At 40.9% G+C, this 13,571-nt stretch overlaps 3 protein-coding genes across 5 annotated transcripts; all 3 read left to right on the top strand.

The window, feature by feature from the left end:
• The first annotated feature begins 894 nt into the window (after window positions 1–894).
• Window positions 895–3,942, top strand: LOC137789695 (CD63 antigen-like). Its single transcript, XM_068583449.1, has 7 exons — window positions 895–1,003; window positions 1,744–1,808; window positions 2,172–2,360; window positions 2,570–2,644; window positions 3,239–3,376; window positions 3,470–3,553; window positions 3,871–3,942. The coding sequence occupies exons 1-7, from the start codon at window positions 895–897 to the stop codon at window positions 3,940–3,942; spliced, it is 732 nt and encodes a 243-aa protein (XP_068439550.1).
• Window positions 3,943–5,005: 1,063 nt separating this feature from the next.
• Window positions 5,006–7,707, top strand: pus3 (pseudouridylate synthase 3). 2 transcript variants are annotated; one of them, XM_068583624.1, is made up of 7 exons: window positions 5,006–5,097; window positions 5,403–5,814; window positions 5,960–6,237; window positions 6,322–6,505; window positions 6,621–6,730; window positions 6,862–7,034; window positions 7,329–7,707. In XM_068583624.1, exons 2-7 carry the CDS (start codon window positions 5,404–5,406, stop codon window positions 7,616–7,618), a joined length of 1,446 nt encoding a protein of 481 aa, XP_068439725.1. In that variant the 5' UTR covers window positions 5,006–5,097; window position 5,403; the 3' UTR covers window positions 7,619–7,707. The 2 variants fall into 2 exon arrangements, with proteins under 2 accessions (XP_068439725.1, XP_068439726.1); XM_068583625.1 differs by having other exon boundaries at window positions 5,400–5,814.
• Window positions 7,708–7,873: 166 nt separating this feature from the next.
• On the top strand, window positions 7,874–11,541 carry dcakd (dephospho-CoA kinase domain containing). 2 transcript variants are annotated; one of them, XM_068583539.1, is made up of 5 exons: window positions 7,874–7,937; window positions 8,868–8,979; window positions 9,537–9,740; window positions 10,207–10,294; window positions 10,517–11,541. In XM_068583539.1, exons 2-5 carry the CDS (start codon window positions 8,868–8,870, stop codon window positions 10,800–10,802), a joined length of 690 nt encoding a protein of 229 aa, XP_068439640.1. In that variant the 5' UTR covers window positions 7,874–7,937; the 3' UTR covers window positions 10,803–11,541. The 2 variants fall into 2 exon arrangements, with proteins under 2 accessions (XP_068439640.1, XP_068439638.1); XM_068583537.1 differs by having other exon boundaries at window positions 7,906–8,178; window positions 8,791–8,979.
• The last annotated feature ends 2,030 nt before the right edge of the window (window positions 11,542–13,571 follow it).

The following is a 13,571-nucleotide window of genomic DNA, read 5'->3' as shown; positions in this document are numbered from 1 at the left end:
GTAAAAAAAATTTGCCCCACAACCCCACCTCTTTCCTCAACAATTATCCTTATCGGGCGGAAATCGTACAAGGTTTTTATCAAGTCTTGTGGAATTCAAAACAGGAAAAGCAAAGAGGGACGAAAACAATGTCCTCTCTTTCAAATTCTCGAGCTACGCTAATCACTTTACTTCCTTTTCCCATGAAATCCTTCAAGACGTGCAGTGCAGTCGCTGTGTTATCGCGTTCCCACAAAGTCCTCCAAACACATGCCATACTACATCACTCCATTAAAGTGAAGTGACGGCAACCCCAATTCCCATTTTAAATGTGCGGTTGTACACCTCCCATTGCAGAAATGAACAAGTCTGTCAACCAAGTCCACACCAGTGCTCAATCACCCTTTTGAAAAATGCAAAATAGATTGCATGTATGAGAACTAAAGCTCAACGGCAGGAATCCAAATGATCCATCTTCTGTCTCCTCAGCATGAATTTCTTTGGAGGCAAATACGAACAACCAGATATGGCTTCATGTATCGAGCGGCAGTAATAAACAGAAGACGGATAACACCGCACACTCATGAGGCCACACAAATGACTTCTAACAGCTAAACTCTCCGGAAGTCCTTCGAATAAAAGTGAAAACCCTGTGACTCACTACAACCTGCAGTCTGTTTTGTCATGATCTTCCCATCACATTCATTCAAAGAGCCTATTGTGATTCAGTGTTTGATGAGGACAAAGAAAAGAGTTGAATTTCTGACATGTCTGAAATTAGAAAGCAGCACGGTCCTTCATAGCCTGATGCATCCTGGCCTGAGCTCTAAGAAAGCAGGCAAAAAAAAAGGGGGGGGGGACTCTGAGGAGATGGACACAGAAAAAGACATGAATGCATAGAAAGAGATGTGAAGAATGGAAGACACTGGCAGTGTGTCACAAGCATCCCAGACACTCACTGTGAAAGCGAGGATTATTGTGCCGCAGCCAGAGGCCTCGGTCCTTTTCCAGCCGGTGGGGCCGGGTGAGGCTTCCTGCTGCTGCGCATGTTGGTGGAGAAGCTCTGGGGAAGAGCTCCGTCCTCAAAAGGATGGAGGAAGCCCCGAAGCAAGTTCCAGTAGATGGATCAAAGTGCTCGGACACTTTGAACTGCGACAGAAAGAAACAGCATTTTTAGATTTCTTTGAGAATGAAGCTTCGTATTCTCTTGATGTTTTTCTGTATGTTTGTCAAGTATTTTATGTGGAATTTACTGGAAGAGCTAATTATGAGTTTGGACAGCACATTAAAGTGTATAGTGACAGAATACCGTCTGAGATGCAGTTAAAGGGATTTAAATAATGACATCTTGAAGATAAATTAGAAGTACAACACTCTCTGCCTCAACCATCCTCGATCAAACCAGCGTTTGCGCATTTAAAATGAGAGCCGGAGAAATTATAGTTATTTTAAATATTTGAAAAACAAACTCACCCACTGGGCCAATATTCACGTTATATTCCTGAAGCCAAGAGGCCATAATCGCTATTGAGGTTGTCATATTTTATGGTCCTTTCACACTTTATACTATTCAAATAGTGTAACAGGGACTCTATGTTTCCATATCAGTTGAGCTTTTACCAGATGACCTGTTCATTTACATATGGCACTACTGAATGACATTGAGGTGCTCAGTGTGCATCTCTTCCACTTCGATTGAGGAACGTCTGCTGTGTCTCTGTCCACCGTTATTTATTTTTCGAAACTTGGATATCCTAAATCAAGTGCCAACAATGTGCATGTTTCACAGCGCCAAATGTTGCTTCCTGTTCTTCACTGCAATTTTCTCGGTAAGTAATGTGAATAAAATATCTTACTGTACGAAAGTGTTTGATACACTATGATGGTGCAAATAGAAATAGAAAAAAATAAAGGAACATTAATGAGTGATAGTGGTAATAAAAAAAAAAGATCTTCTTACCCTTCATGATTTTCAGGTTCTATAACTTTAACTGCTTCTATAGTATTCATTTTGGATTGATATGTGTGAATTGTAGACATCCAAGTTATTGTACCACCTAAGTCTTTCATTAAATAATTATACAAAACATCTATTTTCCTTTTTGCAATGCTTTAGTTCTACACAGCAGCAGAATTGGGTTTAATGTGTAAGCACTCTGCATTAATGTCCCATTGTTCAATTTCTTTTTCAGGCATCTGGGATTGCTCTCATCATTATCGGAGCACTGCAATACTCTAATTACTCGGTGCTGGGCGCTTTTGCGATGGCGAGCGTGTCTAAAATCTCTATAGTCTTCATTGCAGTGGGTGTCGCTATAACCCTCATCTCTTTGTTGGGTGAATTGGGGGCATTCTTTGAGAACAAGTCTATGGTGTCTTGTGTAAGTAACATAATGCTCCATATTAAAGGAAATGTCTACTTTTAGATTTGGGACGATATTGGATGTTATTATTGTCAGTTTCAGATGAAAGGAAGATTGTTCAGTCACCAGGAATATTTCATAAATGTGTCAATGACAGTTTTGTTGCATGGTTTTTTTATACAAGACATGACCTCTAACGCCGCTAACTCTGTTTCTCCATGAACTAGTTCATAAGCATCCTGGTTATCATTATCCTTCTGCAAATAATCACAGGGACTGTCTTTTACCTGTTCGGCAACCAGGTGAGACCCTTAAATCCTCAGATCAAGGTCCAAACATTTCCAGTGCTTCTACAAGAGCCTTTGATATTACAATAAGTAAAGCTCTGGTGCCAATCGTAAAAAAAATATTATAATATTCTTTATTATCCCTTTAAAGCTGAAGATTGTTATCGACAACAAAACCATAAAGGTGATCAATGAATACAACCCAAGCAAGAGAAAAGCCAGGAATTCAGGAAAAGGTGACCCCGCAGAGATTTATGTTTTGTATTAGCAAGAGGCACTTGATAAACTGGAGCAGCACATTTGCCATAGTTTTTAGGTGTTAGCGTTGTTAGCACTGTTAGCTATGAGCCACCGTCTCAGCCGCATTAGAAATGCTCCCGAAAGAAAAACTGTAGAAAAAAGAATTTTGATAGTAAAGTGCTGGATAAGCAGTTAGATACTGAACAATATATCCTCACATTTTCATATATTGTACACAGTTGATTGCTTGACTAAAGACATGCAAATACGTGCTGCGAGTTGGTTTTATGCTGACCCGTGTATAGACAGATCCACAAACACCAGAAGTGGCCTTAGTGCACTCTTTGTGCGTTGTAATCCACGTTACAGTTCAGGTGCTGTGGTGCAAACGGCGCCATTGACTGGACCACCAGTGAGGGCTGGACGAACCATGATGCAGTGCCTGATTCTTGCTGCGTGGTGAAGAGTCCAGATTGTGGACAGAACAAGGAGAACGTACACGGAGAGGTCTGCTGGGAAATCTCATTTCAAGTTCACAGACATTTCATTTCATTTCTGTGAACAAATGAGTATATTTAATGGCCGTCTGGTCCTCCTCAGGGTTGTCTCAAGGCCATTGATACGTTTATGACAAACAACCTGCGTTGGGTTTCCGCTGTCTGCATTTGTCTTGGAATCGCAGGGGTAAATATATAACGGATCAAAAAATGATAGAAAAAAGATAGAAATCACATATAACTCTGTGGATAATTTAGTCATTTACTAAATAATCTGTATGCAGTTTCCAACAATTTGCCTGATCAAATATTCATGCAAGCAATGGTAATGCAGACATTTGAAAAGTAATGGCATGAATGATAATAAAGCCTATCTCATCCTGTTTGCCCCGGGTAGTGAAGTCCGGAATTAATTTGATTTCACAAAGAAAGAATAAAAATCTCTCTAACCCGCCTTTGAGTTCATTTGCTGCTAGTAACTTAAAACCTTTTTACCTGTTCCAGGTTCTTGGAGTAATCTCCGGGGTGTGTTTTGTCCTCACCATGGCACAAAAAAGTTATGAAAACATGAGCTGATGCGTCATCGTGGTCAAGCACAGCCAACTTCTCACATCGCTATTTAACTTATTGTATTCTCTATTCCAGTCTATTCTTTCTCCACAATTTGACATGACGATTGAACATGTAGTTCATATGATCATATCACTGAAATGTTTGAAAAACACAAACACTTATTGTTTCTTTCTTACTGACAAATGGTAATAGGGTGGTCTACAATGGCCTGTTATAAAGTCTCATGTTTAAATGTCATGCTACTGGGAATATTTGAAATAAATGTCTGATACATTCTGGTTGCGTGGTGTAATGTTTAACAAATTAATGACATACAACGCTTTGGAAAGGTTTTCTTTTGAGCTAAATTTAAACGTGATTTACAGATTAACCGTTTTGCATGGGCCTGAAAATATTTTGTGTTACTTGGTGACTTCAGCTCTACAGTTTGATCCTTTTTATGCTGAGCAAAATATGATTCTGAGATGTTCTTTAAGATTTGTAAAAGTTACTTATTTGTGGACCTTCGAACAGAACTGGAGTTTGTTTCAGAAAGGGCATTTCTTGTCTGCAGTCAAGGCTGAGAGCCACGGGTCATTATGTTTTGCCATCTCAGAATCTAATCTGAGTGGCATACTCACAGTATCTCCAAGTAATAAGTGGTAGCCACAAAATGAAACCAGTAAACTGCACAGTGAGCATTCATATTCACCAGTCTACAGTAATATGCACAGTGATATACAAGAATAGAGGGACAGAATATCAATTACAGTGAGTATAATTTAATGAACATGACACTCTTGCATACTGCTGTTTGGTTATTTGGCGTGTGTCCAACATGTCAAAATATTTTGAGCAATTCTTTTAAAAAAGTATTGTGTTTTTTGTCAGATATAAATTATTTTTTAACAAGACAAAATAAAAGTATTCTGTATCAATAGTATTATTTGGTGAGGCCGATTAAGTCATACCTTTAGCAAAACAAATTGTTCTCAAGCACGGCTGTACCGGTAATAATTTAAGTAATAAACTACATTTCCAGGAAACTGTCCTTCAGGAAATGCGTCCGGTCTCAAAATGAGTCCGACTCGAGCAAACCACGAAAAGTAGCGTGTGCGCAAACAACCAAGAAAAAGCGGGGAACAGACCAGTGTATCAGCGACATTGAAAGTAAAACAGGTAAAGTAACTGTTTTATTGTGACATTATTTACCACCAGCACGAGCTTTAATATCTGCTGTGTAACAAGAGCTGAGCCAAATGACTGAACATGTCGCGTGTAGCTCGTCATAGCTGTGAGGCTGCATGTTGAGTTAACATCAAAGTGAATGAAGCTAATGTACACAATATAGCCACTGCTTAAGTTGGTTTGAATTAAACATGTATTATTTAACAACTAACTCAGTAGGGATAGGTGCATGTCACTGGACAGGGGTACTCATTTGTAGTAATTAAAGTTTTTTCCAAATCTCTTTTGTGAAGCAGCATGTCAGCGGCTTTAATTAGCCGAATAAAGGAGCTGGAGGCAGACCTAGAGAAGCTCAAGTCCCAGCTGAAGGAGACGACTGAAGCCGGAGATGACGTGGAGTTGACGTCCAATCCATCCTCTCGTGTAAACACTGACTGTAAATCCAATACTCGCGCCAGTAAAAAGGGTAAGAAAGCAGGCAAAGAGCGTCCTTTTGACTTCCATGCCAGCCCTCGGCGCCATGCGGCTCTGCGGCTGGCGTACCTGGGATGGCCCTACCAGGGCTTTGCAGTTCAGGAGAACACCGACAACACCGTGGAGGCCAGGCTCTTTGAAGCTTTGCTAAAGACACGGTTGATTCAGGACCGACAGAGCTCCAACTACCACCGGTGTGGTCGCACGGATAAAGGAGTCAGTGCCTTTTCCCAAGTGAGTTCACTGAGACTCAAAGTATCATTTATTGACTGCATAGAGAGATTTAACTACATTAATGAGTGATGAGGAACTGTACTATGAGGCAGCAGCACAAACAATATGATGACCTGCATACATCAACACTGTCTTTTCTCCACAGGTCATAACCATTGACTTGCGCTCCACACAGTTTTGTGGCGGACTGGGCGTCACGGTCCCTGAACATGTTGTTGGTGGTGCCGAGAATAAAGCTACCGCTGCTGAGCTTCCCTATGTGAAGATGCTGAACAGAGTCCTGCCCCAGGACATTAGGATCTTGGACTGGGCACCAGTAGCTGAGGGCTTCAGTGCACGATTTGACTGTAAGTCACGTACGTACAGGTACTACTTCCCCCGCGGATCGTTGGATGTGACGTCGATGGCAGCTGCTGCAAAAAGGTGGGTGAAGACACAAACTGTTGAACCCCGATGTCACGCTTCGAAGTCACCATTCTGATATTAGAGCCTCTTAACACCCAACAGATACGAGGGCACTTATGACTTTCGCAATCTGTGCAAAATGGATGTGGGCAACGGAGTCCTGCAGTTTGAGAGGACCATCTTGTCAGCATCAGTCAAGCCTGTGCGGCCTCAACTCACCTCCAGCATGGACCAGTATGACCTCTTCATATTTGAGATCAAAGGACTGGGCTTCCTTTACCACCAGGTTTTTTTTCCACAAGTTTTACAGCTTAGCTTAGCAATAACTTCCATATACATTCATGATTTGGGACATTTGCAGTCTCTTACAGCAGCAAATTTCTTATTGTGTTATGCTGTAGGTACGATGCATGATGGCACTGCTTCTCCTGATAGGGCAGAAACTGGAAGCCCCGGAGATAATTAATCAGCTGCTGGATGTTCAGAGCAACCCCAGGAAACCCCAATACAGGTGTGGATATAGGAGTTATTGAACGCTTTCCATATCATACGTATACCAAATATATCTCTTGTGCGAGCTTCATCAATATTAGTAACAAACAGACAGTGAAACTACAACTGCATCTCCTGTATTGTCTCTAGCATGGCAGTAGACTACCCGCTGGTGCTGTACGACTGCCACTTTGAAGGTTTGAGCTGGAACCAGGAGACTGAAGAGGGGACCCACGTCCTGTCTGCATTACAACAACACTGGACCCAGAGTGCAATCAGGACCCATGTCCTCCATGGGATGATCCAGGGCTTGGAGGCCAGAGGTAAGATGTCGAAAAACAAACGGACTGGGACAACCTCATCACTTTTTTCATTTTTGTTTGTTCAATTTCATGGACTGGGATAATAATTTATGCCTATAACAGACCATGTATACTGTAACTATATTAATATATCTTTTAGTTGTATAACTAGTTACACATTTTCACCATTTATTGCACTAGATAATTTTCCTGTTACATCCCTATGTATGCTTTCAATACTTTTATTGGAGCCAGTTATTATACAAATCAAAATGTCAACTAAATATACATTGCTTCATTTGTTTCCATCCACAGGTGGAATGTCCTCTAATCATTGCTTGCTAGTAGAAGGCAGCAGGCCGAGAAACTACCGGCCGCTGCTGGAGCGTCCGTGCTGCGAGAGCCTGGAGTCCAGAATAAACCATTTTGTCAAAAGAGGCAGGCTGGAGCGGGAGGAAGGGGAGAATGGAGGCGAAACGCTCCACAGAGGGAAAAGGTCCAAACATTCCCACAATCCCCCCAGTCTGCCAGCTGGACTGTCAGAGATGCCATCTTCAAAACAAAGTACAGATCAAATAGCTGAAGAGGTTCTCACAGGAGAATGAACGTGGCAAAGATATGTTTTGTTGTCATTTTATTTTTATAGTTGATTTGAAAATATTGGTTTTACGTTTTATTGCAGGAAAAAAAAACAATGGATTTCCTTTTTTTTATTTCATCAAACTGTGTTTGAATTTTCCATTCATGCAAATATTTATTTTGCTTTTGAAATAAACACGTTTGGAGAAAGTATCTGTAGTTTGGTTTTCAACCCACGTTGTGAATAAGGAACTCAAAGCGCGAGGCGGAACCAATGTAACGAAACGTCGGAGGATGTTTTAGGTAGCACTCGTCAAGCTCAGAAGCTGGGTCATTAGCAATCAGGTAGTTAAACGTCAGAGTTACAGACCGCAATATCTAACAATACGACTATCTCCGACCTTTTCGTCTGATTGTGTGTTTAATAGGACAAAGCGGAAATGTCTGCGACCTCGTTTCATTGCATATTGAATGTGACTATGACCTGATAAAGACTTATGCTAACGTTAGCTTGTAAGCCATCCTGGTTGTTTACTGCCCTGCCACTGTCGCTCCTTTGATTAAAGGAGTACAACGCGATCACGAGGTGAGTTCAAAATACTGAATGGAAGTCTCTGATAACTGTAACAAAATAATTTAATAGTGTTTGGAAACAGCTGGTTGTTCTCTCCAGTGTTTGTAACGTGAGTTGAATGCAACGTTAAGAAGCTGTACAGACTGTTCAGAGTTTATTTTGGTGCCAAGTCAAGAATAACTTGAGCTGTCAAACCAACTTGTATGTACTTGTTGTACAAGTACATTCAATGCGTGTAGTGCAACAGCTCCACAGCAGGGGGCGTGTTGCTAAACCCAATGGCACGTTTTGTAATCTGGAAATAGTTGTCACTTATGTGTCCATATCTTGGATATTTGTAAGTTAAATATTGCGACAATTCCCTCTGTATATATAAACACTATTGTGTGTGGATGTATACACCATTTACTGTGTATTACTGTTTTTTTCAATTAAAATGGGAAAATATGTGTACATACTGTATATGTGTTTGTGTATTTCTATGTCTATATTTGTATGTAAAAAATATATATACTTACGTTGTGTAACTCTTATTTACGAACAAATCCAGCTTTAGCCAATCTACAGGTATTTTTTTATGCCAGCATTATTCCTTTTCTAAATGTATTTCTGTCCCGTCTCTAGGAGTCACCGTAGACAGTTGCAGTTACAGTACTACTACTGTACTGCTTGGATACATCTCTCTGCTTCTTTGCCTCAAGATGTTCCTGGTGGGACTGACAGGAGGCATCGCCTCGGGGAAAAGCACAGTGTCTTCAATGCTGCGGGAGCTCGGTTGCCCCATTATTGATGCAGATGTTGTGGCCAGGAAAGGTAGACAAATGTCTCCCCACTGCAAACTATTTACAATGTTACGACAAACTCGGTTTAATTACCATTTAAATCTGTCATCCAGCTGAACCCTCAAATAAACACAGATGTGAGATTTGGGATTCACCCTTATGGCTCAAGTCACTGAGGTTACTGATGTTTGTTATTATACAGAAAGGACATAAAGAGACTGGGCCTGCAGGAGGTTCATTAAGACAAATGCTTAAACAGAGTGCATGAATCATGGCGACTGTCTCCGTTGACTGCAGGGAGGATGATGTAGTTACGTGGTGAAGATAAAAAGGTCACAGAACTAGGTGAAAAGTGTCCAGTTTGACGGAGAAAATATTAGTTATTGTGCTAAAGATATGTTACAAAATACATTTAGATTATCCCTCCAATATATATTTTGCACCATTTTTTTCTTTCTTATACTCATTGGTTTTCTTTATCAATCCATGTGCAAACAATATTGCGTTATTGACTCAATCATCTCTTAATTTGACACATTGTATTGTGAGTTAAAAAGACAACATGTTGTTGCCTTTTCTGGATAACAGTTGTGGAGCCGCACACTCCCGCCTATGCTCGCATTGTCCACCACTTTGGGCCAGAGATCCTACTCGAGAACGGAGAGATCGACAGGCAGAAGCTGGGTCAACTCATCTTTGCCAACGAGGAAAAGAGGAAGCTGCTGAACTCCATCACCCACCCAGAGATCCATAAAGCAATGCTCAAAGAGATCCTGCTCTACTTTCTCAGAGGTGAGGGAGGAACCGAGTTTGGCTCGGGTATCTGGTAACATTGGTATCACTGAAAGTGAGCCACGGCTTTGCTGTAGTGCAGCAATGTGCGTTAGAGTCTGAGGCTATTTCTCACAACGCTGTATGAATTGCTCTCTGTGAGTCAAATAGCAAGATATTTCAGAATATTACCGCAATTTATGATTGCAGGCGAATTCAACTGAGATACAAGTAATAAATTGGTGCCGCACAGAGATCTTTCAAACTATCACTTTAGAATAAAAAAAAAGGAAAGCGCACTGAACCCTCTCGCCACATTAATTCTTTAGCAACTCGAGATCTCTCTCAAGTGCCTTAAAATAAACTGTGGCAGTTTTTGTATGTCACAATGAAAAAAAACATACTTGATTCCGTTCCTCTTATTTTCACAGGACAAATGTGTTGACACTAATTTATTCTGTTTCACCATCTTCTTCTGTTTCCCTAGGGTACCGCTATGTGGTGCTGGATGTGCCCCTTCTCTTTGAAACCAGACGTCTCACTCAGTTTCTCAACCACACTGTCGTAGTTTACTGGTAAGACCGCTTGCTCACCCTCCTTCATTTTGTCTGTTTGTCCGCAGGTTGCACTTTTTTAAGTCATTGTATATTTTGAAGCTCTTTTGGCCGTTAAGCCCAGTTTTGTGAGTTATTGGTTACCGCGATGCAGCCCTCTGTGTGCCTTGTTAGCGTGACTCACCGCCGCTGGATTTTTTAACAAGGCACCAAAAATAACCTCCATTGTCTGTTCCTTTTCAGTGACCCTGCCACTCAGCTCTTGCGCCTGATGCAGAGGGACGACCTGACCCAGGAGCAGGCCGAGCAGCGCGTGGCTGCACAGATGCCACTAAACGAAAAGCGCGGCTTGGCCAATCATGTGATCGAGAACTCTGGCAGCCGAGAGGACGCCCACCGGCAGGTCCTGAGATTGCACACGAAGCTGGAGGACTCCATGGACTTCCTCTTAGTGAGGGCCATCGCTATTGCCGCCACTACCGGTCTGGGTGGGATCCTGCTGTATGCAGCCAAGATACTTTTGTCCTAACGACAGAGATGAGGCGAAAGAAAGGGTTTGGTCCAAGATCCGGTGAGAGATGAGCGTGTGTGAATAGATGCAGGCAAAGTCACGGCGGGAGGTCCCGGTGCAATTTACTGTGAGATTAGTTTCCCAGCACCCACCACTACAGTTCAGTGGTGTGACATGCTCTGTTTGCAGTCAACACACTGACTTACATTATTAACACAAAATGCACTGACAAATGTGGTTTAGTTTAGTGTGTTTGGTCTGAACGTGAAGGTGATACCTTTGAGTCTCGATGCAGATTACAGGGGTCACAGTTTGGGGCCTTAAAACTGAAGCGTTTTAATTTTGGTGCAGCAGTTGACACACAAAAATATCAAAACTGATAATTGTAGAACCTAAGATGTTTTTTGTTGCACCTTTTTATATCCTGTGAAGATATAAACACGAGCCGCAGAGAGGGCGAAGGAGGAAGTAAGCGGCTGTACGTCCTTAACAACTATAGATGTGCAGGAGTCACTGTGGTTTCTGTACTTTTTATTTGTTTGCAATTTTAAGTCCAAAATGCCAGCGCTGTCTCCAGTGACGAATATTGTTTTTAATTGGTTACAATACTTATCATTGGGAAGAAAGAAAAAAAAAGCCCAATGTGAACAATCCGATGCCTACAGACTGTTATGATTGTATGTTAATGACCTGTAAAATGAAGATTTATGACAGAATGTATTTGATTATCCATTTTAAATGGGAACAGAGTGAATTTACAGACTAACAGATATATATATATATATATATATATATATATATATATATATATATATATATATATATATATATATATATATATATAATCTCACTGTATTTTCTTACACATTAAGCTGCCCTCTGTAAATACTAAATCTATGATTTAGTTTTTCTGCGCAAACTCACTTGTAACTAAAACACAGCATTTGAAACACTAGCTGCTTAACTGAAATATAAATGATGCAATAATACTGTTTTAAAGTAACAACAGTGTCAGTTTATCATTTTTGAAACCTTAGTTTTAGGGCTGGAGGCGTTTCTTTCTGAACATTATATCTCATTTACTGCAACACTAGTTTGTCTGTAGTCACTTTAAATCTGAATTTAATACATATTTGTTATGTTCACAACTAATTTGGAATTTATTTCTGGTTACATATGCATACACACATTTGTGAGTTAGAATATCCACTTTTTTACTTCACATTTTTTGTGATTTTACTTGAGTTTTACTCTAGTGAAGAAGAAGTGTAGTCGGTAAACTCATTTTTTAAGAAGTAATTTGAAGAATGTTTTTTATGGTAATTTAGCTCAAATGTCTTGTTTTGTCCCAACAAATGTCTGACGATTAAAAAAAAAGAAAAGTTTTCATTTGCCTTTAAAAAAGAAAGAAAGTATATTAATATCAATTTCCCCGAATCCCCTAGTTTATCAAATAATCAATTGATATTTGTATTTCTTGCAGCTCTCTAGTTCCAATGATAATATCTATAAATCATATCAGCAATATTGAAACGTATCCACCAACCAAATCCTCAAACACAGTCTTCAGGAGAAGGAAATAATTAACTTGTGTTAAGGGTCATTTGTGATGTCCTTGCTCACGTCCACATTAAAACTTCGGCCTAAGATTCGTGCCCGTGGGCAGGCGCGGTGACATCATCTTGGCACCGAGGTCCCACGAGCCTGCGTGGCTCGCTTGGCTCCTTCTGAAGCCGCTACTGGTCTGCTATTTGTTTTTATCAAGCCACTGGAGAATTAATGCAAAGTGACTCGGGCTGCGGTGGGCGGGGAGAGGGGGGGCAATGAACCAACGCTGCCTGGCTACGTGTACATATTTAATATACATCATAGCCACAGATGCAATGTGATCTTGTGCAACAGTACACACAAATGCCCATGAAACAATGCCAGGATGAAGAGCATGGTCTATTCTTAGGTTGCTTAAAATACAAAAGATAAAACCTGACTCTGTCTCGAGTCAAAGTCGAGGTGTATATTGACAATAACCATGATGATTCAAAATGAAATACTGATGTCATGTTTATAATATACACATGATAATGTCCTGTGGTTCTAACTAGTTCCTATGGTTAGAGACGCTCTCCACCTCCCTATACAAATATTTTCAGTGTGATTAACTTGACAAAAAAGAGACAAAGCGCACAATAAAATGTTCCACAGCTATTGCGATCAACCATCTTCGCCGTGAATTCTTTCAGGCCTGGAAAATCGTGCGGCGAGAAGCTGACATTGTGACAGCTCCAATTCAAAGGGTAACATGCATCACAGCAGCCAGCTGTTCAGGAGAGATTTCCAAGCGTGCCTTTTCTCTCAGTCTCTTTCTCAGACACAGACAGAGGCCAGATGCAGTGCGGGGAAGGAAGTAAGACTATATCTGTACAAGCAAGTGTGAATGCTCCAGGCACCGAAGGGTGGCGAAGTCTCAGTCTGAATATAAATTGGGTTTAATTCTGAAGGTGTCAAGCTAAAAGGTGAAAGTCTGAAGTTTGCCTTGTTACACTTTGTGCGAGTGCATGGATACGCAGCTTTATTGCATGCAGTGGGTCCTCCACAGGAGCAGAGCAAATCATTTCCTGGTGGCAGGGGGTAAAGACTTCTATAATCTCACCATCATGTTCAGAGAGTTGGCCTACGGCACCGCAGTGTGTCCACATTTTGGAATCTTCTATCTGAGTGTTGTTATTTTTTGCCAGGGAAGGGAAAGCTGAACTAAAAAAGCTTTGCATTAAACTCAGCTCTTGATAA

Source organism: Clinocottus analis, unplaced genomic scaffold, assembly GCF_023055335.1.
Source record: "Clinocottus analis isolate CAN_PGR_092001 unplaced genomic scaffold, fCliAna1.0.p SCAF_19, whole genome shotgun sequence".
Lineage (NCBI taxonomy): Eukaryota > Metazoa > Chordata > Actinopteri > Perciformes > Cottidae > Clinocottus > Clinocottus analis.
Note: the sequence above shows the minus strand (reverse complement) of the source record. Positions and strands in the feature narration are given on the sequence as shown.